Source organism: Fringilla coelebs, assembly GCF_963513975.1.
Source record: "Fringilla coelebs genome assembly, chromosome: 1".
In the NCBI taxonomy this organism is placed as follows: domain Eukaryota; kingdom Metazoa; phylum Chordata; class Aves; order Passeriformes; family Fringillidae; genus Fringilla; species Fringilla coelebs.
In genome coordinates this window covers 137883054-137906955 of record NC_140028.1, presented here as the reverse complement: position 1 = coordinate 137906955, position 23902 = coordinate 137883054, and the positions used below count along the sequence as shown (strand labels likewise).

Genomic DNA, 23902 nt, shown 5'->3' with positions numbered 1-23902 from the left:
TTAGCAAATGCACTGGGTGGTGCAATTGAACAAAATCAAACTCAACAAAGAAGACACCTCTTTCCTTATGGAGGCTTGCCAATGTATTTAACATCTGTGTCGTCTGGAAAAGAAACCATGTATGAGCAAAGGTTAACCCTGCTAGCAGAGTTCCATATACATAGTTATGATGCTAAGGAAGAGGAAATCCTATAGTGAGTCCAAACCCTTGCACATTTCAGACGGTGACATACTTTGGATAACTGAGAATGTCCCAGGAGAGGTAGCAAACATAAACCATTTAAACAAGGGAGTCAGGGTATCTTGATAATATAAAGGGGAAAGGAGTTGTGTGAACTACTAATAAACACTGAATCCTAAGGTGAATGTTCGTCCTGAAACTTTATAATTATGGTTTTGCCATTGACTTCAGTAAGCAAATAGTCATTACACTGCAGATAATGAACGAAAATTCCATCTTGGGTCTCTTGGTAAAGTTGAATCTTGAGACAGATCCCAGTGCTGTGGCAGCTGGTTTTGTTAAAGGTGCTACTTGTCCCCTTAAAAACGAACTGACTGAAGAGGAGCTATTGGACAGCACAGTTTTGCGAGAATTTCTTCCTTATGGATAAGAAATAAAAAGTAGTCGTACCCAATTTTAGCAATTACCCAACTCACACTAGTGTGTCCCGGAGTATTTTAATACTACTGCCACTAACAAATTCTTCACGTCGTTGTCCTAAATTCCACTGGCGTGTCAGCTGAAGTTTGATTCAGATAATGTTTAAGCTCGTAGGGCGCTGGTGGACGCCCTCTAGGTGCGCACGGAAGCACGAGGCGGTAGGGAAGGGGTTTCCCGATGCCACCGCCGGGACAAGCCATTGCCGATGCCGCGGCTGGAGCAGGAGGCGCTCGCTGGCCGGGCGTGAGGCCGGGCTGGGACAGCGCAGCGCTTGCTCCTGCCGGGAAACCGAAATAGAAACCGGCGCCGGGGCCGCCCCGGTCCTCCGCCCTCGGCAGGGGCGGGCGGTGCTACCTGCGCCCTTGCCCGGCCCCGGAGTTCCCCGCGGCACCGGCGGAGCGGCGCGGACTGCGTGCGGACGGGCGGCGCGGCTCTCCGGCGCCCCGCGGGTGAGCGGGGACGGGGCCGCTCGGGGGGTCAGGGGGAGCCCTGGCGGGACGGAGCGGAGCGGGACGGGGCTGCGCTGCCGGCGGAGGCGGCTCGGGCTCCCGGCTGCCCTCGGCCTCCCGAGCCGCGTCGTGTGCCGGGGGAGCGGAGGGGTTGCGGCACCTGCGCTGTCCCTGGGGGCTGCGGGGCAGGAAGGGGCTGGGGCTGCGCTCTGCTACTGCTGCTGCCGCCAGCGCTGGGAGAGTCGCGGGTTTTCTTATTCCAAGTGAATATGTGAAATGTTGTTGAAATTGAAATTGTTGATATTTCTTGTTCCTCAGCGGTGAAAGTTTTTTTCAGAGGGATTGTGTTTTTCAAGTTCTGTCGATAAGTTTTCTTAAAAGTAAATAAGGACTTTTTTCATTTCTACTGGGCAGTCACTTGTCACTTAGACCAGAAAATTCTTCTCTAAAAGCAGCACAAAATATCTTTATTATGGGTATATGATTGTGTTGAGCCAGTCTATGCAGTTAGTGGCTAGCTTTTTTGGGAGGGCAAGGGGTGTTGAGGTTTTTTGTCTGTGCGGTCTTGGTTTTTAAATTTTGTTTTTATTGTAGATTTTGTTCAATTTTTCCATCATTGACCCTTGACACACAGAAAGTCTCACAGGGGCTCAAAAGTCTGGTATCCAGTTACTCTTATTTAATATGATGGATATAAGAGTGGTCTCTGGCAGCACACTTCTTAGGCAAAAGGGGTTGAAAAGCTTCGCAGAGAATAGAGAAATAAACCTTTGACTTAGAAATTACTCATGTGATGATGTTGAAATATTGGCAAAACTGGAGAAAGAGTCTTGTGCTTTAGCAACTGACTTAAGTGCTTGCATGCAGTTTTATTTTTCCACTGCAGGTAAACCCAGTTTTTTAGCTGAGAATCTAAGTAAAGCATACTTAGTGATGTCATTTCTTCATTAATCTAGATGATATAGGATGATTTAGAATACTACATGAGTGTCCACCACTGACACTAGTACAGGATTTTAGAGATAAATAGGAGGAGTGAATTCCCCATTGGAAAATGGACCTTTTTTTTTTTTTTTGTCTGTAGGGGAAGTATAGAATTAAATTGCTGCATAATTTAAAAATCAGCTTTTATAGTCTAGACACTGCTTTTATTGTGTAAACATTTATTGATTAGAATTTTCTAGATGTAGGGAAAAATAAATTCATTTAGGTTGGAAAAGATCTGTAAAATTATCAAGTCCAAGCCAGCACTATCAAGCCCACCACTAAAAGGAGTCATGTCTAGATGTATGTGTTTTAACCCCCTCCGGGATGCTGATTCCACCACTTCTCTGGGCAGCCTGTTCCAGTGTTTGACAACTCTTTCACTGAAAAAAATTTTCCTAATATCCACCCTCTCCTGGCACAACTTGAAGCCCTTTCCCCTTGTTTCATCATTTTTTATTTGAGATAAGTGACCAGCTCCCACCTCACTACCTCTTCCTTTCAGGTAGTTGTAAAGGTGAAGAGTTTGCAGCTTTTCTCAAGCGCGAAAAGAACTGAGAATATGCAGGGTATAGTCACTTCTTCATGTTACTCAGAACTTTTTGGGTAATTGTGAAACTGCCAAGAGTATTATTAGTATTGTGCTCCAGTTTGGGAACATTTTGAGGAATGAAGCAGAGCTGGCACTTCCAGAAACCTACCTTTGGTCTAATCTGTACAGATGCTTTGTGCATGAAAATGCTGTCAGAGAGTAAATTAGTTTAACTGTGGCATGTATTTGTCTTTTTCCACAAAAGTCCAGAGCATCTAGAGGCTCATGTTTTTCTTCAGAAAGTCCCTCAGGACTAGTTTGTAACTTTACCTGACTTTACACATGAGGTCTCTTGGTTCCTTTTATGACAGCACTGTTTCTTTTCATTTAAACCCCACTAATTCAGCACAAAAAAAACCCGAAACAAACAAAAAAAAACCCCAAAAAACAGAAAAAAAAAAAAAAGAACCCTAAAAACCAACAAACCAATGAATAGAAGTCCTGCTCTGGGGAAAAATATAAATCTCATTTCTATTGAAAAATAACCACGTTCAGGCTTTGTTAACAGCCTATAGCTTGGTCATGGAGCAAGTTGACGTTGATAGGGGTTAGAAAACACCCACAGCATCTTTTTTTTTTTGTGATCTCTCTGGGCACCCCGGATACAAAGCCCGGGGCCTCCCCATCAAGTAGTGCTAGTGACCACAAAGTTTCCAACCTGGCTGCCCTAATGCTGGGGGTGGGGGTTGATTAGGGCTGGGTGAACTGGTGTAGAGTGCTGGTGAAAGTCACTGTGCCCATCTTGGGGAATGGGGGCTGGCAGAGCACTGCTCTGCCACCATCACTCTCAGGGTTTGGTCTGAGTTTGAAAAGGAACAGGCACTCCGTTTCCTTTTTCTGATGCTGCATCTGCTGTCCTGTCCTGCCTTTTGAATTTTCAGCACGTGGTCTGACTTCTTTGCCAACTCAGACACGTCATTTTACTTGGTTTTCTTCACATTAGAGCTGACGTAAATACTCTAACCCATGACAAATATGTGCCACAAAGCTTCTACGTCCTTGTGGTGGGGGTAAGAAAGATAGTGATCATTACCTGAAACTGTCTCTACCTGGGTAAACACATTGCTCCATGGCCTCAGGGGACCGAGTCTGCTGCTTGTCCTTGAGATAAGGTTTTGTTTGCTGCTTTTCATTTTTCCTTTTTTTTTTTTTAAGTGTCTTTTTGCCTAGTTGTTATCTTTTGCCCAAAATAGATAGTGCAGTGGATTACGAAAAAGGGAAGTGAGAGCTCTCTAAAGAGGGCATGCTGTAGTCAGTTCTGCTAAAGGAAAAGGAGGTCCTACTCTTTGCTTAAGCAAGCGTGAGACAGAGAGAATAAAACTCAGGACCAAGCCATGGAAAAACTATTTTTCACTACTACTTGGAAATCTGCATGATACAGTAGCTTGATTCTTTCTTGAGTTGTCATTTTTTTTCTGCAGAAAAAATCCCCTGTTATCTCAGCCTTGTGATTACTAGCTCTTCTTTCCATGAAGCAAATGATCTATATGAGTACAAACCAGTCCTTCTGCTTGAGCTGGTATGCAATGGCTTTATTTGTTTTGCTTTTTTTAATAGACTGCCACAGAACACTGTGAAATTATCATCAGTGGTAAATACGGGTTCAGAAAAACGTGATGACTTCAGGGATTCTATTGAGACCTTTTTAAATGGTTTTGAGTGATGTAATCAGGTTAAATACAAGGTAAGTGCTCTTGAGATTTATGTGTTGGAAACTATTTGTGTCAGTATTTTAATGACTGACCATGCATACGTTTTTAACTTGAATATGTAACTCTCTGGAATAGAAAGGGACTTTTTGGGAAGTTGAACCCAGCTTGCTGTAAATCTATTCCAGCAAAATAGTTGCAATAGTAACCTAAAAAGTTATTGTTAGGATTAGTGGGAGCAGAACAAACTGTTGGGAACCACTTCAAAAGCTCATTGCTTTTATGATAGCTCAGTTTCTGACTTTCTTCTGAAAGTCAGGGTGAAAATTTGAGTTCTAGTTCTGACCAGTTAGTTGCAAAAAGGAATACCGATTTTGTATCTCAGGTGGTGACAGTTGTGCTTTGTAAAATCATACTAACTGTTACAAGTGGAATGACCTTGCTTTGTGACTTTTCCTTCTTTCTGGACACATCACATAAATTGTCAATACAAACTTAGACATAAAGTAATTGAGAATGTTAATATTGCTCTTTGTCATTCTTTTCCAAACAATTAATTCCTTTGTTTGTATTGAGGATGCTCCTTCTTTTTTGCATATCTATCACAATAGTATATTCTTACTGTACCTGTTCCTCTTAGGGAAAGCTTTATCATAATAATTCCAAGAGTGAATGACAGGGGAGGTTAACTAGTAACTTCTAAATAAATTTTACTAGCAAATGCTTCTCCATTTTATCTTCACTCAGGATCCTTATTATGATCTTCTTCATAATACAAGTTATTAATGTTAAATCTGTATAATGATGAGCTGCTGATCCCTTCTGATAACTCCTTTTCATTCTTAGTTTGCTAAATCAAATTTGGGTGAAAAGTGGTTTCAAGTTTATTTCTTTTTTTTTTTCCAGGAGTGATTTTGCAAAGTGGACAGTAATGGAGTATATGAGCACGGGTAGTGATAGCAAAGAAGAGATTGACTTGTTGCTGGCTGATCTAAATATGTCTGAGGTGATAGCCATCATGGAAAACCATTATCCAGGTGAAGACATTGCAGTCTATGAAGACAGCTTAATTACTATGTGTGAAGAGGCAAATCAAAATGATGAACGTGCAGAATCATTACTGTTTTGTGAAGGGGAGGTCTCTTTGATGTCCTCTGTCAAATATGGGACTGTGGAAGACCTGCTTGCTTTTGCCAATCAGGTGTCTAACACTGCAAAGCAATTTAAAGGATGCAGACAACAGGAATCTGGAATCCTCTTGAATATGGTACGTACATCTGTTTTCCTTTTATTTGGCATTTCATAGACCATAGGGATTAGAATTTTTTAATGATTCTAAATAAAGCTCAGTTCCAGAAGTAACAGCCTGTGGTTTCCTGTGCAGCCCTGGGGCTGGAAAGGGTCTCTGAGCCTATCAAGTCAAGCCCCTGCAGTCTCAGGCAGCTATGGAGAAAGGTCTGTTGATCAGAAGGATCCACTCAGTTATCTCCTAGTATCCCTGGAGGTTAGAAAACATTTCCCAGTATTGAACATAAACTTGAGACCAGCAGTCAAAAAGCAAAATTTACAACTCATTTTGTCCTTTCAATACTTAAATGTGGCATATAAAATCCACAACTTGCATGAAAAAGGAGGGAGAGTGACTTTTCAGAAGGGTGTGTAGTGATAGGACAAGGAGGAATGATTTTAAACTTAAAGTGTAGAGATTTCTTTACTCTGAGGATGGTAGGGCTCTGGAACAGACTGTTCAGATAAATTGTGGATACCCCATCCCTGGAAGTGTTCAAGTCAAGGCTGGATGGGGCCCTGAGCAACCTGACCTCGTGGGTGACATCCCTTCCCATAGTAGGGGAGTTACAGCTAGATGGTCTTTAAGATCTGTTTCAACCAAAGCCTATCTATGATTCTATGGACTATGATGGTTTACAGGTCTGGGAGACAGTAAGATTCTTCTAGTGCCTTGTGTTCATGCAGTAAAACATTCATTTTGCAAACTCCCAAAAATAAAGATCTAGGATCTGACAATATAGTTCCTAAATTTGCTCTATCTGCACAAAATGTCAATAGTAGTAATGTAAGGAGAAAAAGCACATGCTATCAAGTGTGATTTTAAGAGTTACAGTATTATGTAATATCTCACACTGCTAAATTCAAGTATATAGATGTGTTGTTTTGAGATGGTTTTTTTTTTCCCTAAAATTGTTTATGTTCTACAAGCATCTCTGGATATTAGTGTCATTAAACTTTTGTTTAAGATCAGTTGCTCTGGAAACAATCAGTGTTGCAATGAAATTCTGTTCATACATGTTGGTGTTGCTGCTGTATTTTCCTGAGATACTCTATATCTGTCTTATTAAATATTCTGCATATCATATATTTTATATGTGAACACTCGTTCACATATAAAATACATTGCTTGAGGCTTACTGCTTACTTAGGTGCAATACCACAGGGTATTGCTTTATTCTGATTTGGAGGGAGCATTGCAGTATTGCAAAACAATCATTTTTCAACTCTGTAACATTGAAGCAACACGATATTAAATATTTCCTATGCTTGGGGTAGACACTGTTCTACGTACTCATGGTTGTTTTGCTTGCATGTTGTTTCTACAGATGCATACAATTGGTATGAACCAAGTACTATTAGGTGCACATGATCCCATTATGCAACTGAGGGTTGGAGGCAGAGTATTACCTGTGCATGCATTTCAGCAGGGCTCTGTAAATACCTACAGCATTTTGTTTGGGGTCAGGAGTTGTTTCTGATTGCCTGGTGACCCTCAGTGGCTGCACCATGGCTTGCATCACAAAGGGTCTTGAAGTGCACAAGCTGGATTTCTTTTAGTTAAACTGAACTGAAAGATGCATTGCAGCCGCAGACAAATATTCACAGGGTCAGGCTAGGAACTAGTCCTAAAAGCCTCCTGAAAACATGAGTAGTGTGGTGGTCATTGCTGTCTCGCTCTCCAGATCAGCTCTGCTCAGCATCTCTTCCTTTCCAGGATAAGGTGTAACCCATATGGATTAGTCTCAACCCTTTGAAATGCAGAAGTAGGCAAGCAAGATGTACAGATTGTTAGACATGTACAGATTGCTTTACCCTGGCTCTAATAAGTAGAGGGAAGGCTTGTTCTCTCTATCCTAAGCAGAATACTTTCTATTGAAGGACAGCCCCTTGTGCCCTCTTTGCCCAAGGTCAGGAATTATCCTTCCCAGATTTAGGAACTTAGAAGAATTAATTTATTTCATGTAGGTACAAATCATAAATGATGATTTTAGCAGTCAAGAAGGAATTTTCCTGTTTGAAAAGCATGCCGGTAGATTAAGAGTGAAAGATTATATGTTACATCTTAAATAGAAATCTAAACCAAAAAATCTTCCTGATATGCAGTTATCTTAAAAAGAGTTGCTGAAGAGCTGAGTATTTGAGGCCCTGTGACAGACACGAAATTATAAATATCCTTGATGTGATTTTGCATCTTTTCAAGAATCTTGATAAAGTAGCAGTAAGGAGATTAATGATACTCCAGATACTGGCTGAAATAATTAGAAGCATATTCATAGGAAATATTATTAATTTTGTAGCTGAGAGACTGAAGAAGCAACATGAGGGATCAAGCAATACTCACATGGCTGTAGTTGGGCATTTGGTCTCTCTCTGTCACGTGCAGAGGGAGGGAACTGTTTGGGAGAAAGATTCAGATACTGACTTGGGTGCCCTGAATCCCCTCCTTGCCTAGCTCGTGATACAGAAGACACAAAGCTCCCACATTACCCACCTAAAGGAGGCAATGTTACTCTCGCTCTTCTTTTTTAAACTATGGTATAAAACTAGAGGAAAGTGGCTGGTAAAATCAAGGCAGACTTCTCTGGCCTTTTACTAAGCAGCAGAAACTCCAATACAAGATGAGAAATTAAACTCCTAGCAGTACATGTGATATTAGGAAATGCTGAAACTCTTGCTCACATTGTATAAGATAATCTATGAGTAAAAGGTATGTGGCATAACAAGTTAACAGATTACAGGAAGGACAAACATGTGCAGGTAAATCTAATAACAAGAGGTGGGTAATTTCATTAACCCAGCTGCTGTTGTTGTTGTTTCAAGACAATTAATTGCAACTTACACTTCATAAGTTAGTCACTGGAGAGAAACGTGGATGCCTAGGCTATGAATGAATGCCACACCTCACATGCTGTTCCCATTTAGTGTTTCTAAATAAAGACTGCTAAGCAGATCATGTGCATCATAGACATAAGTGATATGGGGTTTTTCCCAATATATATATAAAACTAATTAGATTTGTAGTGGTTTTAACTTCACTGTGGTTTTTTGTTATTTATTTAACTCCACAGATCACACCCAAGAACGGACGATATCAAATTGACTCAGATGTGCTCCTGTTTCCATGGAAGTTGACTTACAGGAATATTGGTTCTGATTTTATTCCTCGGGGAGCTTTTGGGAAAGTGTACTTAGCCCAAGACAGAGAAACCAAGAAACGAATGGCATGCAAATTGGTATGTTAGTTCTGTGGTTTTATCTCTGAGCAAATATTGTATAGCACTCTACTTACAGTCTATTTTCAAATATGTCTGCATCAAATTCCACTGTTGGCTGATGATCATCTTGGTTTTGTTGACCTAAACAAAGTGGGGAGAATGTACACTTCTGTTAGCTTGTTTAAATTTTTTTGCTCTAAAGCTGCAAATGTTTCAGCATTTTGAAAGTATCTAGAAGTGTGTGGAACTGGCACATGGCCTGTTGTGCAGAGTGGATTTTCTAGTTGTCCTGCTGGGGTGAAATATCAGAGTGAGATCCTGTCCCTGGTGAAAGGAGTATTAAAACCCTGCTGCTGCAGAAGTTTTAGGCTCTTGTCCTTTAACTGAGGTGCTTAGACTTCAGTTTTCTTTACTCCAGTACCATAAAAGTACCTGAGAACTCAGGCTGTGAAACTCTTACTGTGTTTTGGGCACTGAGGGGGTTAAGGTTGTGAGATGCCTCAAAAGAACTGCTGAGCGCTGTCCTACTTTTATGCAAGCCAACATTTTCTTTCAGCTGTGCCTTTTAACATACTATTTGGAATTGAGCAGTAAATACTCAGGGCCAGTAAAAGCTTAGTTGGGACTGAGCTCTATATCCCCCAGCTCACGAATAAGTACCTGTATTAATTCTGTGTGTCAAAGAGCTGGGCAGGCAGCTGTGTGTCCTTCCCCTGCAGCCGGTGTGTCCATGTCGTGACAGATTGTTAGCTGCTCCTGCACAGCCCACAGCAGAATTAAAGTATCTTATTATTTCTGAAAATACAAACAGTATTTCTCCTTGAAATAAATGAGCCTCTTACTTGGTTCTCAGACACTAGTCCAAGGCAAGAAAACTAAACAGAGCAGTAGTAGCTTTTCTGTGTGTAAGCAAACACTGCTTTTATTGTCTCAGCAATCTGCTGTCAGTACTTTTTAAAGAAATATCGTGCTGCTGGCACTCCCTTCAAAGCAGCTTTCATTTCTTGTAAGCCATAAACCAGTGCTGATAAGGACTGAATTGAGGTCAGTAATGGGCCTGAGCACTGCAAGCACTGATCCACCTGTCGGGTGGGTGTGCAGTTCTGGTAGTGCAGATGAGTGCACCAAGCTAATGGAAAAAGCAGAGGGAATTTTATCTCCTTCACCAGGAAGTTTGCATAAAGCTTTTGCGTAATCACTGGATTTTGACGGGAATAACTCTTGCTACACTGCTTTTTCTGGAAGATTGCACTTTTTATTTGGGCATGATTCCGAAATGTCTCTCAACTTTTAACAGGATGTCTCTCAGCTGCAAAGGAAGAAAAGTCACAGGAGCAAAGTAAAGCTCAGTATTTTAACAAGTGGATACAAGTGCTATACTTCCTTTTCTGTTAATCTATAGGATAATTAGTGTCCACGTGGACAACTTGTTTTTGTTATGGATAACTGTGGTTTGTTTTCAATGTCCTAGGTCCCAGTGGAGCAGTTCAAACCATCAGATGTTGAAATACAGGCATGTTTCCGTCATGAAAACATTGCTGAATTATACGGTGCTATTCTGTGGGATGAGACAATCCATCTGTTCATGGAAGCTGGAGAGGGAGGATCTGTCATGGAAAAGCTGGAGAGCTGTGGTCCTATGAGAGAGTTTGAAATAATTTGGGTGACAAAGCATATTCTGAAAGGACTTGACTTTCTCCACTCGAAGAGGATTATCCACCATGATATCAAACGTACGTCTGTGTGATTCCTTGGGTGCTTTCTGGTCCTGGCTGGGCTGGGGCCTGGTGGAAGAGTCCCTGGGACTGAGCTGGGGCACACAGCCTTACATCTCTGAGTGGGAGGGATGGATAGTGCCTAACAAATGGCAAGGTCAGGATCTGGAGGTAATTACACTATTTATTAATTCACTCCAGCAGAGAGGGTAATTAGAAAGTCATAGATCCTATGCCATTGATGAGCAACTCAATTTAAATAAAAACCTAAAGAGTGAAGTTATCAGTCTGTGTTCAGCCGGAAGTTTCCTGCTTTTAGTATAAATTCATCCTGAATTTCCATGCTCACCTTCATCTTGTACCTTCTTTTTGGTTTTACATTTCTACACTGCTGTTCCTCAATTTGAGACACTTTAGAAGTAAATACATAATTTGTGCTGTTTTTTTTTTCTTTCAACAAGTACAGCAAATTTTAATATATGTTTGCTTTTAAAAAACTCTGGATATTACATCTATAAATAATCAAAGATATTGATATTAAATACAAATTAAATACACTGGTATTGAAATGCTTTAAAATTCAATTTTAATGTATTGTATTTAAATTAGTATTAAATGCTGTTTCTCCCAGTATCATCTTGGCCTGCAGATAGATGCATCTCTGTAAGTTTATTTAGCTAAACTTGAGGGTTTAAAGTAGAGATATTCAGACTGAAGCATTACAATAGTTCACAGAAGTAGACTGTTAGGAATTGCTGAATTTTTATCTCAGTTTTGCATTTTTTGTTTTTAGGTTTTTTTAATTCAGTGTGAGTCAGTACTTTAGATGTAAGCCTTTGAGATTCTGACCGCTACAAAATTGCTTATTTTTTCCTTTTATTTTTCTTTCTCATCTGCAGTAAGAGTCTTTCCTATGGGTTTATTTTAATTGGCAGTAACAAAGATATTGCTTAAACGATCTAAAAACCAAACCAGCCCAAAGCCTACTACATCTAGGTAGTGAACAGGAGAACCAGCCCATTGTGAATGTGGTGGATATGAGTGTGTTTTGCTTTTTCCAGCCTTTCCCTGTGTTGGTGGATGCAGGGCAGATGATGAGGCAGAAGTTGGCTGGGGCAGATGTGGCTGCCCAGAGGTGCCTGGGATGAGCCCTGGCCATGGTCCTGCCTGTTTGGTGCCAGGGTGAGCTGGGTACACCCAGCCTGAGGTGGAGCCATGCCCACTGCCTGGCAAGGCAGCCTCCACACAGGGAGCAGTGTGTGTTTTCCCTCCCCAGGCAGAATTAATAGAAAAGATTTTTTCCCAAAACCTCTGATTTTTTCCTCACTTCATCTGCTGCTTTTGAGCTGCAATTGAGTCTGTTCTGCTGATACAGAAGATGAGGATTTTATTGAAAGGAAAAAATGCCCTGAGCAAGGAAGGGGAGGAAGATATTCTGGTTCTTGGGAGGTGTTCAGTGCTGCCACTCGTTTTAACCCTTGGTTGGAGAGCAGTGAAACCATCAGGCTGTTTGGTCAGGGGGGCTTAAGTCCAAAATCAGCTGCAGCTGGGGCTGGGTATGGTCCCAGGCAGGAAGAAGATCCTGCTGCACTGTGACAGTGTGGCCCTTTGGATGATCTATTATGGGGTGTTTCAAGTCCATATCTTCAAAGTTATCCCTAAAATGACAGATTTATGTAATCTATAGCACTGGTAAGGAGGCAGCTGAGTGAAGCATTGCTCCAGTACTGCTGAAATCAAGTCTGCCCTACCACTGGGTGGTCATGGTAGGCACTGTCAAGACAGAAAATGGCCCACAGTTTCCTGTAAGGGAAATGTTTTTCTGTTGTGTAACTCTGAGACTTCATTTTACCACATCTTCTGAAACAGCAAATGAGAATTTCTCAAGGCTCACACCGAGCACTACATTCTTAAATATTTGATCAGAAATACAGCTGCAAACAAAGCCTCTGAGCACAAAGTTGTGCCTTTGGCAGGATTTTATGAAGGAAAGTAAATTAAGCTCCTAAATACTGCTGCAGTTCTGAGGGAGTTTGAAATGCTCAGTCTTCTATTAATTTTACAGCCATTGTCTGTCCTCTGTTATCATGCTGAACTGCTCTCATGGAGCAGTGCAGGTGACTATTGTGGCTGCTGTGGCAGGGGGGGGCCCTGGTTACTCTATGTTTCTGTGTCCACTTAAATTGTTACTCTAGAAAAACCTCTTGGTGAACAACAGTTGTGCTGTTTCTAGCCAGAGCTGCACAGCATTATTTTCACCTTGGAGACCTTTAAACATCTTCAGATCACTGTGCTGTAGTGCCTACCAGTCTTCTACCTTCCTCCTCTGCCCTCAGCTATTTTCTCTCTTTGTCTTTTTTTAAATTTTAAGCTAAGAAAATGACAAAACATTGGTTCTTTTACAAAAAACAGACCAGTTTGTTTTTTAAGATACAATTTAAAATTGAACCAAATCATTACCAGACCCATTTTGGCTACAGGGATATTGGCTGTAGAGAGTGGTTGTGCTAATCTCTCTCCCTTTTGAGGCAGGCATCTGAATGAAAGAGGAGTGTTGTAAAATAAATGCCAAACATGCCAGACACTTAAATGATGTAATTTTTGGTTTTCTTTTAGCAAGCAACATTGTCTTTATGTCAACTAAGGCTGTTTTGGTGGATTTTGGCCTAAGTGTTCAAATGACTGAAGACATTTACTATCCCAAAGATCTTAGAGGAACAGAGGTAAGAAGCTGAAGGGATAAAAGCCCTTATATTGCATTAGTCCTATGGTTGTGGTGTTTAGGCTCAAATTGGAAGCTGGAGGGTTAGAAGCATGGGTAAAATAGCTACTATAAAACCTATAAAAAACTTACAAACATTAATAGAGTCTCAATTATATTTTTATTTTCAACTTGCTGAATGGAATGCTTTGAAAGCCACGTCACTTCCTCTGCACTCTCAATTGTTAGCAATTGGTCACTGAAGTAAAACAATACTCAGAGGAGGGTTGTTTGCAGTGTTTCAGCTGCTGATCAGAGACACTTCAAACAGGAATTTGTTCTTTGCTCTAGCAAATTTTTCTTCTGAGGTACTCACTATGGACTGGGGTGACCTGTTCAACACCATACTGGGATTCCTCCTTCAAAACCACAGAACTTACAGATGGCTGGGTTTCATCTCTTAGCCCTTCTAAGCTCTGTTCCCCATCTACATGTAACCCTTTGGTTCTTCAGAGGTTGTGCATGGCAAGGTTCATGATAATCTGGTAAAATTGCTGAGACATTACAGTGATGGAGATGGGGTCCTTTTAAATGGTCACAGACTTTGAGATTCTGCACTCCACTTGGGCTGCATACCTGCCGAGGTGTTTCCAGGGCTGGAGTTTTAGCAAACAACCAAGCAGCAACAATTAGCTTGGATAGCTGCTGCAGATGAGGCATTTGTGCTCTCTGTTGCTGGAGGAGATTGTTTACAGGAAATGCTTTAGCTGAGATGTTGGCACTTACCCTTTTAATAGTCTTCCACATGTGTAAAGAGGAAATTCCTGTGTAACTGACAAAAAACATTTCACTTTTTAGAAGGGGAGGATAAATCGAGATTTCAGAGAAGGTCAGGTTTGTTTGTTTATTTTTTTTCAGGATGATTGAGAAAGCACTTGAATATTTGTTTTCACTGTCTTTCTAGTCAGGGCAGTTAAGAGCTTAAAATGCTTGCTGACCTGGAAGCAGCATGCTTTCTGGCACTTCATGCATGAGCTTTGTGGGGTTTTTACTTTGGTTTGGGGCTTTTTGTTTGTTCGAGGGGGTTTTGTGTGCTGTTAATAAGAACAGTGGTGGGTATGAGTTGGTAGGGTATTTCCCAGTGATGGAGATATGGAGATGTGTGTAAACAGAACATTTCCATGATTGTGGAGCAGACTAGTGAGGATCCACTTCTGGGTCTTGAAGGACAGGCCAAGGTTGTGTTAGTAAGAACAAGTGAAAAGTGAAAACATTTCAGTGTTTGCCAAGTGAAAAACACTTAGTTCTTCATTTAATAGGAGGAAAATTCCTATTCCTGCACTTTAACACCTGCAGCCCTGTTCTCAGAAAGCTGATAATCCCCCCAACCCTGAAATACAGCCTTGTTTGGTGTTTGCTGTCTCAGGGGAGCAGCAATCCTGCTGCAGCATTGCAGCCAGAAATGAGGTTGGAAAGACAGCACTGGGAAAGGAGATTTTCATATACCAGTGAAAGACTTACAGGCTAATGTTTTTGATGCTTCTATAGGTTTTTCTGCTCACAGTCTTCATTCTAGGCATCTTCCTCTCCACAGTGCCTAATGCTGTCACTCACAAATGCCCTCTGTAGTCTGGCTTTCTTGATGATTTTTTTTTTCAAAGTAAGATCTTAACTCTCCAAAGTCCTCTTGAGTTTTGCACGCTGTATTATGCAGCCCTGAGAAGTGGTGCAGTTGTCCTGCTGTTCCTGCATGTAATTGTGCAACCCCTGGTTGGGGCTCTGTCACTGCCAAGCAGCATTGTGCCAGTGAGCTGGCTGGTTTCTCTTACATCTGCTATTGGCAGGGACTTGTGTCCTTGAGGGATGTGGCAGGTGGAGTAACCTCTGTCCTGTGCATGTTCTCTGGGAGTTAGGATTTTTATTCACTCCTGTAGCACAGGAAGCCTGAACATAGTGAATCTTCTTTGTGTTTATAAAAAATGTGTAGTTACAATTCTGGGCAATGGGATTGAAAGATAGTTAAATTTTGTTTAGATGGTGTAGTGTGAAAAAAAATGGTGTTCCTGCTTTTGTGTACAAGCCATGCAGAACATTAAACTGTGGTTGTCATGAAACTGCTCTGCAGGAAATACTTTTTCTAGGTGGTTGCTACACTTTCTGTTATGCTTCTGTCACTTTGTTAAAATATGTAAGCTTCAGTTACAACCATTTGAGGGTAAAAAGTTGTCTGCTTAAGTTTATTGAGTGTGGAAGGTATGATTCATTTTCAGGAATGCTAAACTAAAACTAGTGCAGCATGAAGAAAGGACTGGTTTTTAGCCAGGTTGTGACTGGTCTGACTGGCAGGCAATTGCCAGCCCACCAGTCAGAAGGAATGAGAATGGGAAGTTATTAATGGCTTGAGCTGTCTGCTTTGGTGACAGCAGACTCTTAGACCAGACTGAAATCAGAGCTTTGGAGCTCATTTTTGATTTTTGTCATTGTGCAGTCAAGGTGCATCTTGACCATTTTCTCACCTTAACTGCAGACAGGATCTTGTACCAGCATTCTTTTTTGAAGACAGCTGCTTCTTGCTTATGTAGATTTCACTCAAGTTGCACTGTATTCGCCAAAGGCTTATTTTTACAAAATTAGAGCTTCTTTTCTCCTTATGAGACTTACAGGTGGAAGGTGCAGATGAACTGATTCTCCTGTAGCCCTGAGGAAAGCAATGGATAAGTCAGTAGCAGCTACAGACACCTACTGAGGCTTTGCACACACTTCCAATCACAAGTTCTATTTGCAGATAGGGAATGTAATTTACTGAGAATTTTTCCTTGGATTTTGGTGAGCCCTGCAGCCGTTCTCAATCTGTGGTAATCAGCAGTCAAACCATGTGGGGATGACTTAACTTTCTGCCCTTGTGTCAGTTAATGGCTTTTAATGTGATTCTTTTTGTCAGGATGACTTGAACTAATTAAAGTTTGTTTGAATCCTTTAGAGGAAAATTGGGTGAGGCAAAAGTAGGAACCAGAAGCAAATATGGTATCTTGCTAACCCAGTGTGCTGTGGGCTGTGCCCATGTGGTGTTGAAACCTGCTCCCCAGGCCAGTGGCAGAGCTGTGCAGGGTGTGCCTCCTGCATCCTGCCTGTCTGGTTCTCCTCCAGCTGCACTCTGAGCTGCCTGTTGCTGGCAGGAGCTTCCAAGATCCTTCTTTAGACTCTTGGCAAATTCAAATGTTTGGATGGAAATTATTTTGGTTTCCATCAAGAAAGATTTGAATTTTTGGTTTGGAAAAAGGTTGGAAGAGGGATTTTTGTCTTCATAGATGCTCTGGGGGTAATCTAGTGGAAAGGGCCTAGATCTGGCTTGTTCCTCATCCTACCATTTCTCAGGATAGAGCTCCATCGTGCAGGTTAGTGGATAAGAAGGAGGAGTAAAGAAGACAGGAAGGTATATATCTGTCAGTTCTGCTCAGAAGGGTTGTGTAGCATTCTGTGTAACAGGGATCTGAGGGAAGGACTCCCACTCCCATCTGGATGGCTGTCAGTACAGTTCACCCTCTCTCTTTACCTCATGCCCAGCCATTGTTCAAGCAGGATGGAGCAGTCCCAGCAGTGCCCCACAAAACAAACTAGCAATTCAGGCACCTCCTTTTGCTGTAGAGGCTACTGCTACTCATCTGAACAAGGCAGAGCCATGGCTTGAACCCATCCTCTCACAGCTCAGCTAAGGCCCATAGCCACTGACCTATGGCCTGTCTGAGGAGGGCAGACCTGGAATATGAGTTTGTCCAGGTACTGTCTCTGGCTGTACTCATATGCAGAGCAGAACAATCTTATTTCCCAAATGGTGCTTGCAGGTACACTACTATGCATCCCTTCAGAGCGGGGTTTCCAGGATCACAAAATGCCATTGAGTCATCTTTGGTTGTTGTTTTCCCCTGTTGAGTAATCTATTTTTTTTTTTAACTATTTTTCCACAGATTTACATGAGCCCTGAAGTTATCCTTTGCAGAGGCCATACGACAAAAGCAGACATTTACAGCATGGGAGCTACTATTATTCATATGCAAACGGGCATCCCACCCTGGGTGAACAGATACCCTCGTTCTGCATATCCCTCCTACCTCTACATTGTGAGTGTCCTTAGCAGAGCCAGCTCAGTATCAGTTGAAGGGTTTCCTGTACTCTTGTTGAGAAAGCTCCAGTCGTATAAAAATTGTCAAAATATTTGTCAGAGAGATGATATCATCCTTTTTGCTTCAGGGGTGGGAGGGAGGGAGAGAAGAAGTGAGTTTTGATCTCTTAGGGGAAGACAGAGTCTGAACTGGAGTTGCCTCTGTGATTTGTGTTTCAATTTACAGGCCTTGGGTTTACTGGAAGGACAGGGTTAGATCAGTGAGACTCGATTGAAACAAGCCCATCTGTCTTCTACTTGTCTGTTTTCCACTTGAAGATAAAAACTGGAGCCTGGCAGATTTGTTTCTCTGACTCTTCCAGTGTGGTAGAAATCTGGTGAATTTGCATTGCACTGGATTTTAGGCTTACTTGAAGTTTCTTTGAGTTTTTAAATTTTTTATAAAATCTGATTTTTTTTAAGTGGAGGATGTTGTGTAGTTGCATGTTCTGTTCTAGTTGATCAGTCCTACTTAGGGAGGTGATGAGTCCTAATTGGGGAATTCCCAGACCACTCATGTGGTTATCCATGACTTCCTCTTTCATTGTTTTCAGAATAACTGTTTCCATGGTCTTTTTTCATTCCAACAGATACACAAGCAAGCTCCCCCCTTGGAGGATATTGCTGAGGACTGCAGCACTTCCATGAGGGAGTTGCTAGAAGCAGCTCTGGACAGGAACCCTAATCACAGGCTGTCTGCAGCAGACCTGCTGAAGCACGAGGCCTTACACCCACCCCCGGAGGAGCAGCCGCGGTGCCAGAGCCTGGACTCGGCGCTGTTTGAAAGGAAAAGACTGCTCGCCAGGAAGGATCTGCAGCTGCCAGAAAATATCACAGGTAATGGGATCAGCCTCACCTGCCTTGGACTTTGTAGACTTTACTTTGTGTCAAATCTTGATTTGAGTGAGTGGTAAGGAACCAAGGAAACTCACAGCACATCTGGAAAGTGACCGGTGAAAATCCCCATCCATCAGATGAGATCAGACCCCGAGGTCATGAAGTGATGTGTAAAACGCCCATTGACTTCAGTGGGAGGAACCTAGCCTGGCTTCTGTGAGCTCCTGAAGGACTGGCTCTTGGAAAAGCCGTGGCAATCATTCAGGACACTTCATGAAGTATAGATTGCTGTCCCAAATGGACTCAATTTGCCACTGTACTAGAGATGTTTTCTGGACACTCTTGGTTTGTAAACAATGGCAAAGTCCAACAACCACCAGCAAATCCAATACTTTTTGCCTTTTTAAGGAAACACACACACACACAAAACCATAACCAATGTTGCTGAGTGTCAGCAGTACAAGCCCTTTGTTTTAAAACTAAAAATGACTGTGGGATAGAATGCTGTTGCCCTTGTGCATTAGTCAGTGCTTAATGAAGGATCATACACAAACTAGGTAGGAAACAGCCCTTTCAAGCTCAAGCGAGATTTAGTGCCAACAACTGCCAACAGGCTTCAAAATGCTTTTCTTCTACTTACTAAATACATTAGGAGGGTTCTGACAAAAGGCATTGAAAGACTCTTCCCAGATAAGTGGTTTATTTAATTGGAATAAATATTTTGAAAGATATCTGTGCAAAGTTTTGGGTACTGTAATGCATAATTGTTGCAACAAATTAACTGAAAAAATCAGTCACAGTTTTTGAATTTAAATGTCATTGTACCGTCTGAAATTTGCCTTGGGGTTGCATAATCCTTTGACCAGCTCAGACCATCTGAATCAATTCTTTTGAAAATGAAGAGAATATTGGACCATTAAACTTGGACTTTATTATAGGTGCTTGAATTTCCAAGACACTTATTATACAAGTATTCAGGGGAATTCTGCCATTGCAAACCCAATCTGTCTTTTCAGACCTTGATTTAACAGGAATAAAAAATCTGAAATGGATGGTCCTGTATTTGTTCTCTATTGTCACACCCAGACAAAGATGATGTCCTGTGTTTAGATGAAAATTTCCCTATGAGGAAGCAGAATTCTCAGATGGCAGAAAGTTTGCACCAAGCTCTCCTTTAGCACTATAGCTCAGAGGATGAGAAAGCTCTGCCTAACCGTCCCAGCTGATGGGAGACTTTTTTTAAGTAGTTGAACACACTTACTGTTTGCAGTTGCAAACTGCTTCCCTTTATTTGTCCTAGAGTTGTGGGTTGGTTTGTTAGATTTTATTTTATTTGGGGTTTGACTTATGTTGTACTGAAAATTTTTCTAAACAGCAGATTAATAAGATCAAATAATAGGCAAAATTTTCCAGTAATACCGACAAATACAAAAATGGACTGATACAGCTGTTTTTACAGTAATTACATGATTTCTCTATTTTCTTTTTAGATTCCTCATTGTGTAATGGGAGCATGGAAGAGTCAGACCTGCTAAAGAGACAAAGATCACTCTACATAGACCTTGGAGCTCTAGCTGGTTACTTCAATATTGTCAGGGGACCACCAGCCTTAGAATATGACTGACTCAGTAGCATTTTATACCTGAGTCAGAAATGGACCTCTACCTCTTAAAACTTGATTTTCCAATTTGTACATAAAACTATTGCCATTATAGGCTGTCAAATGTGAATAGTGTTTAATTGCACAGATGATTAAGCTAAACCCTTAGGGGCTCTGATAAGCTGATCCCAAGCAGTGATTGTGTGTCTGCTGGTTGACCAACAAGAAGATGGCAAAAAGAACACTGCTGCTGGGGATGTCTTATTCCAGGATATCTTCCTGTGCTGGGCCTTGCACTTTTGTAAAACTTGTATTATATGCTTGCAAATAATTTCAGGAAAAAATATAATATAATTTAGCACGTGGGCTGTAAGATTCAGTCTCTCTGAGCTGTCCTTAGAAAAAACATTCCTGCCACCCCCCACCCCCCAAAAAAAGGAAAAAAGAAGTCCTTGATTTAACCAGTTAAAGACTGGTTCAGTCTTTTTCTGTCTTTAAGACTTGGTCATTCTTGATCTTTAAGATTTGGTCAGCCTTTAGCCATTCTTAACGAAAATTAAGAATGTCTGTGGAGTCAGATTATCACTTGTTTGCAGATGTGTTTTAACTTTGCATCTTCCCTGGGTAGTGGGAGCTAAGAAGGAGGCTGTCCCCTTCTCTGTGGGTCAAGGGAATCTTTCAATGGCAGTATCAGTTTGGGATTTGCACAGCAAGTTGGCCCTGACAAAGTATGACAGTGACTTCAACTCCTTCCTATGTTACAACTACTGCAAGGGTATCTACGATCGTTTTCAAGGGTAGATTAAATGTTAATGCTCTATTGGTAACAGTGGGCAGGCTCCAAACTCTTGCTTTTTAATACTTTAAAATTGTACACATGTATAATTGCTGCGAGTGCTATGGTTTGGAAAGCGTGTCATTAGTGACAAGCAGTGTTTATGTTCCTATGGAAATGGAATTATATTGTTCTTGCTGTGCCTCATACATTTGAAACATGATGTTTTGGATGATAGTAAAACTATGTAAACTGCATAGTTCTGTACATCCCATGGGATGAGAACGTAAACTTTTATAAAACTCTTTCTGATGCTTAGGATGACTCTTTATAAGCATTTGTGTTAAATGGCATACTGTGTATGTTGTACACTGAATCTTTTCTGAAGCACAGTCTCTTTTTCATGTCTGTTATTTAATGCTGCTCCTCTCTAACACATGGTCTAAAACAGATGATTTATAGTTTGATACTGATATGGTCAAATGAATAAATCCAGCTCAGTGCCTTGAGATGTGGTCATTCTTCCTTCATCTTCAAACACAGCATGGGGCTGCAGCTGCATTTGGGCCAAGACCCCCTGCCATGGCCCAGGTACACTACAGGCATCACCCCTCTTGTTGGGAAGTAGGGTGAAGGTGATTGCTGATGGGTTTTGGACTCTGGTAATAGATGGTAAGTGTTTCTGGCAAAATCTCCTTCTCACACCCCAACATTGCTATGGGCTGCCTGGATGATGCACAGTAGTCGTGTACAACATGGAGCACTTCAGTCTTGATGTTAATTGCTGCCAAAAATGCTGTTGGGAATAACCCACTTGCTCTAGTGCTACGTGCAAAATCTCTAGATAGCAAGTTGCTTGGAGGAGAGCTGTGTGAGGGAGCCCTCTCAGTATTTATACTGAGTGTAGTGATCAGGATATTCAGGGATCAGACTTTCCCTGTTGCTAACTTAAAGAAAACATGACCTAATGGTTTGGATAGTCACCTTTGGTTTCAGAGACCTATGTTCAATTTTATGATCTTTTGCTGATAGCTTTTGATCTTTAAGAAGATTACTAGAGTTGGTAGGAAGCAGTATTTCACATAACTGGTGGTGGGTTTATAATCTCTCCCCCAGTTTCCCTTCTATAAAATTAAGGTGTTTATTCTCACCAGAAAATGACTAGGGGTAATGCAAATGCTTATGAAGTGCCTGTATACTTCAACAATGAGATCCATGTCAAAATTGCAGCCTGCTTGGGTCTTTTACCTTTGCTTTAAAAAAAGTTACACTGACTTTGTTCTGGTTTTTTTCTGTAATTCCATTCTCCTTTCCCCGACCCAGTTAAATGTTTCAGCATGGAAATGTGCATATGGAGTCACTATTTGATATAGGCTCACTATTTCATATTTGGGTTTAGTTATGGCTGTTATATATCTTCTTACTAAGAAAGTAGTAAGTGACCAGGTTATCCAAAATAATTACAGTGTATGCACTGCCAGACATAAGTAATAGGGTTTGGCTGGGTGAACCAATAGCTCTTCATAGACACATCCACGTGTCTGAACAGTATGAGGGCCTCAGGATGATTATCACTTCAGAGGACTGGTGCACAACCAACAAGCAGCTGTTCAGGTATGCTGAACACCAAGCATTGCTTCCAGCTCTGTCAGCTTTCTAATAGCTGGAGACTATTTCTCAGGTGAGCCTTAGGCTGCAGCATAGCAGGAATTTCTCTCTGGAGCAATACATCACATCCCAAACATCCCACATCCCTCAAGCATATCCCACACTATCCCTGCATTGTGTAGGTCCACTTGTTTATACCAGCACCTGGGGAATGAGGTCAGGGAAATGAACTGGGTTAGAAATATCCTGGGAGGGGGAAGATTACTCCTCTAATCTGGTTGCCTGAGCAGCTGTGTGCTCACAGCAGCTGAGACTGGAGGTGAGGGGGAGGGAATGAAAATGGATGGTGGGAAAGCCCAGTACTAGTAGCACAGGTCCCAGGGTTTGGCTGGTCAGTGCTGAGCCATGGGATTTTGCAAAGGGTTTGCCTCTGTTTATGTTGATTTCGGGTGTGTAGTTTCATTTTCTCTTGAGGTAATACTGAGACTCATGCTAAACTGCAAAGGAAAACACAAGTGCACAGGGAAACCCACTGCTCACAATAACTGATTGTGCTGGTTTTGGCTGGGGTAGAGATAATTTTCTTCACAGTAACCAGCTCAGGGCTGTTCCAGCATTGTGCTGGGAACAGTGTTGATAACAAGGGATGTTTCTGTTATTGCTGAGTGGGGCTCACAGTGTCAAGGCCTTTTCTGCTTCTCTCAGTGTCTTGCCAGCGAGGAGGCTGGGGGTGCAGCAGGAGCTGGGAGGGGACACAGGTGGGACTGGGATCCCTCCTGACCCAAGGGATATTCCAGGCCACACAATGTCAATCTCAGGGGATAAAGCTGGGGGAAGGAGGAAGAAGGGGGAACATTCTGAGTGAGGGTGTTTGTCTTCCCAAGTCACCATCACACACACAATGGAGCTCTGTTGACCTGGAGATGGCTGAACACCTTTCAGCCCATGGAAAGTGGTTAATTAATTCCTTGTTTTGCTTTGCTCATGTGCACAGCATTTGTTTTACCCTTTGGACTGTGTTTATCTAATCCATGAGTTTTCTCACTTGTTTTCAGTCCTCTCGCTCATCCCACCAGAAGGGAGTGAGTGAGTGGCTGTGCAGGATTAGGTTGTCTGCTGAGGGTAAACCAAAACACTGATGAAATTAGGGAGTCAAATGTGCCTTTTATTCTCCTGGGCTTAGCAGGTTTCTTATCTCAGCTGTGACCCTGGGACTGAGATCACTGTGACGCTCCTCAGCAAGGCTTCCTGAAGTTTGGAAGTTTGACAGAAGCTGCGGGAGAAGCACAGAGCAGTTTGCCAGCGCTCCCTATGTGCAGAGCTGATGGGAATGGGGAAGGAGGCTCCTGGCCAAGCACTAATCCCTTTGTTGGGACCTTGGGGAAAACAGTGCATTGCTCTGGCTGAGTGGCAGAAGCAAAGAAGCGGCTGGGGAAGAGTCACTGGTGGTGTGACCCTGCCACAGCTGGGAAGGCCAGATTGGCTGTCTGGGAAGGACTGGGACATAGGGAGATGTCTGGGGCTGTGCATGGCCAGAATTGGGAATATTGGCATGGCTGGGAACAGCTTCCCTTGGGGCTGTACTAGCAGCTTCCAAGACAGGCTCAGGCACCATGAAGGCTTTCTTTGCTTCCTATGCTTTGCTTTGCATCCCATGCCCAGGGTCT

The 23902-nt window shown here is 42.0% G+C and overlaps 1 protein-coding gene across 1 annotated transcript; it reads left to right on the top strand.

Moving 5' to 3' along the window:
• Positions 1–971: 971 nt before the first annotated feature.
• Positions 972–21073, top strand: MAP3K8 (mitogen-activated protein kinase kinase kinase 8). Its single transcript, XM_084221710.1, has 9 exons — positions 972–1110; positions 4244–4370; positions 5242–5602; positions 8694–8858; positions 10312–10573; positions 13172–13278; positions 17222–17374; positions 18006–18252; positions 19743–21073. The coding sequence occupies exons 2-9, from the start codon at positions 4336–4338 to the stop codon at positions 19874–19876; spliced, it is 1464 nt and encodes a 487-aa protein (XP_084077836.1). The 5' UTR covers positions 972–1110; positions 4244–4335; the 3' UTR covers positions 19877–21073.
• Positions 21074–23902: the final 2829 nt, after the last annotated feature.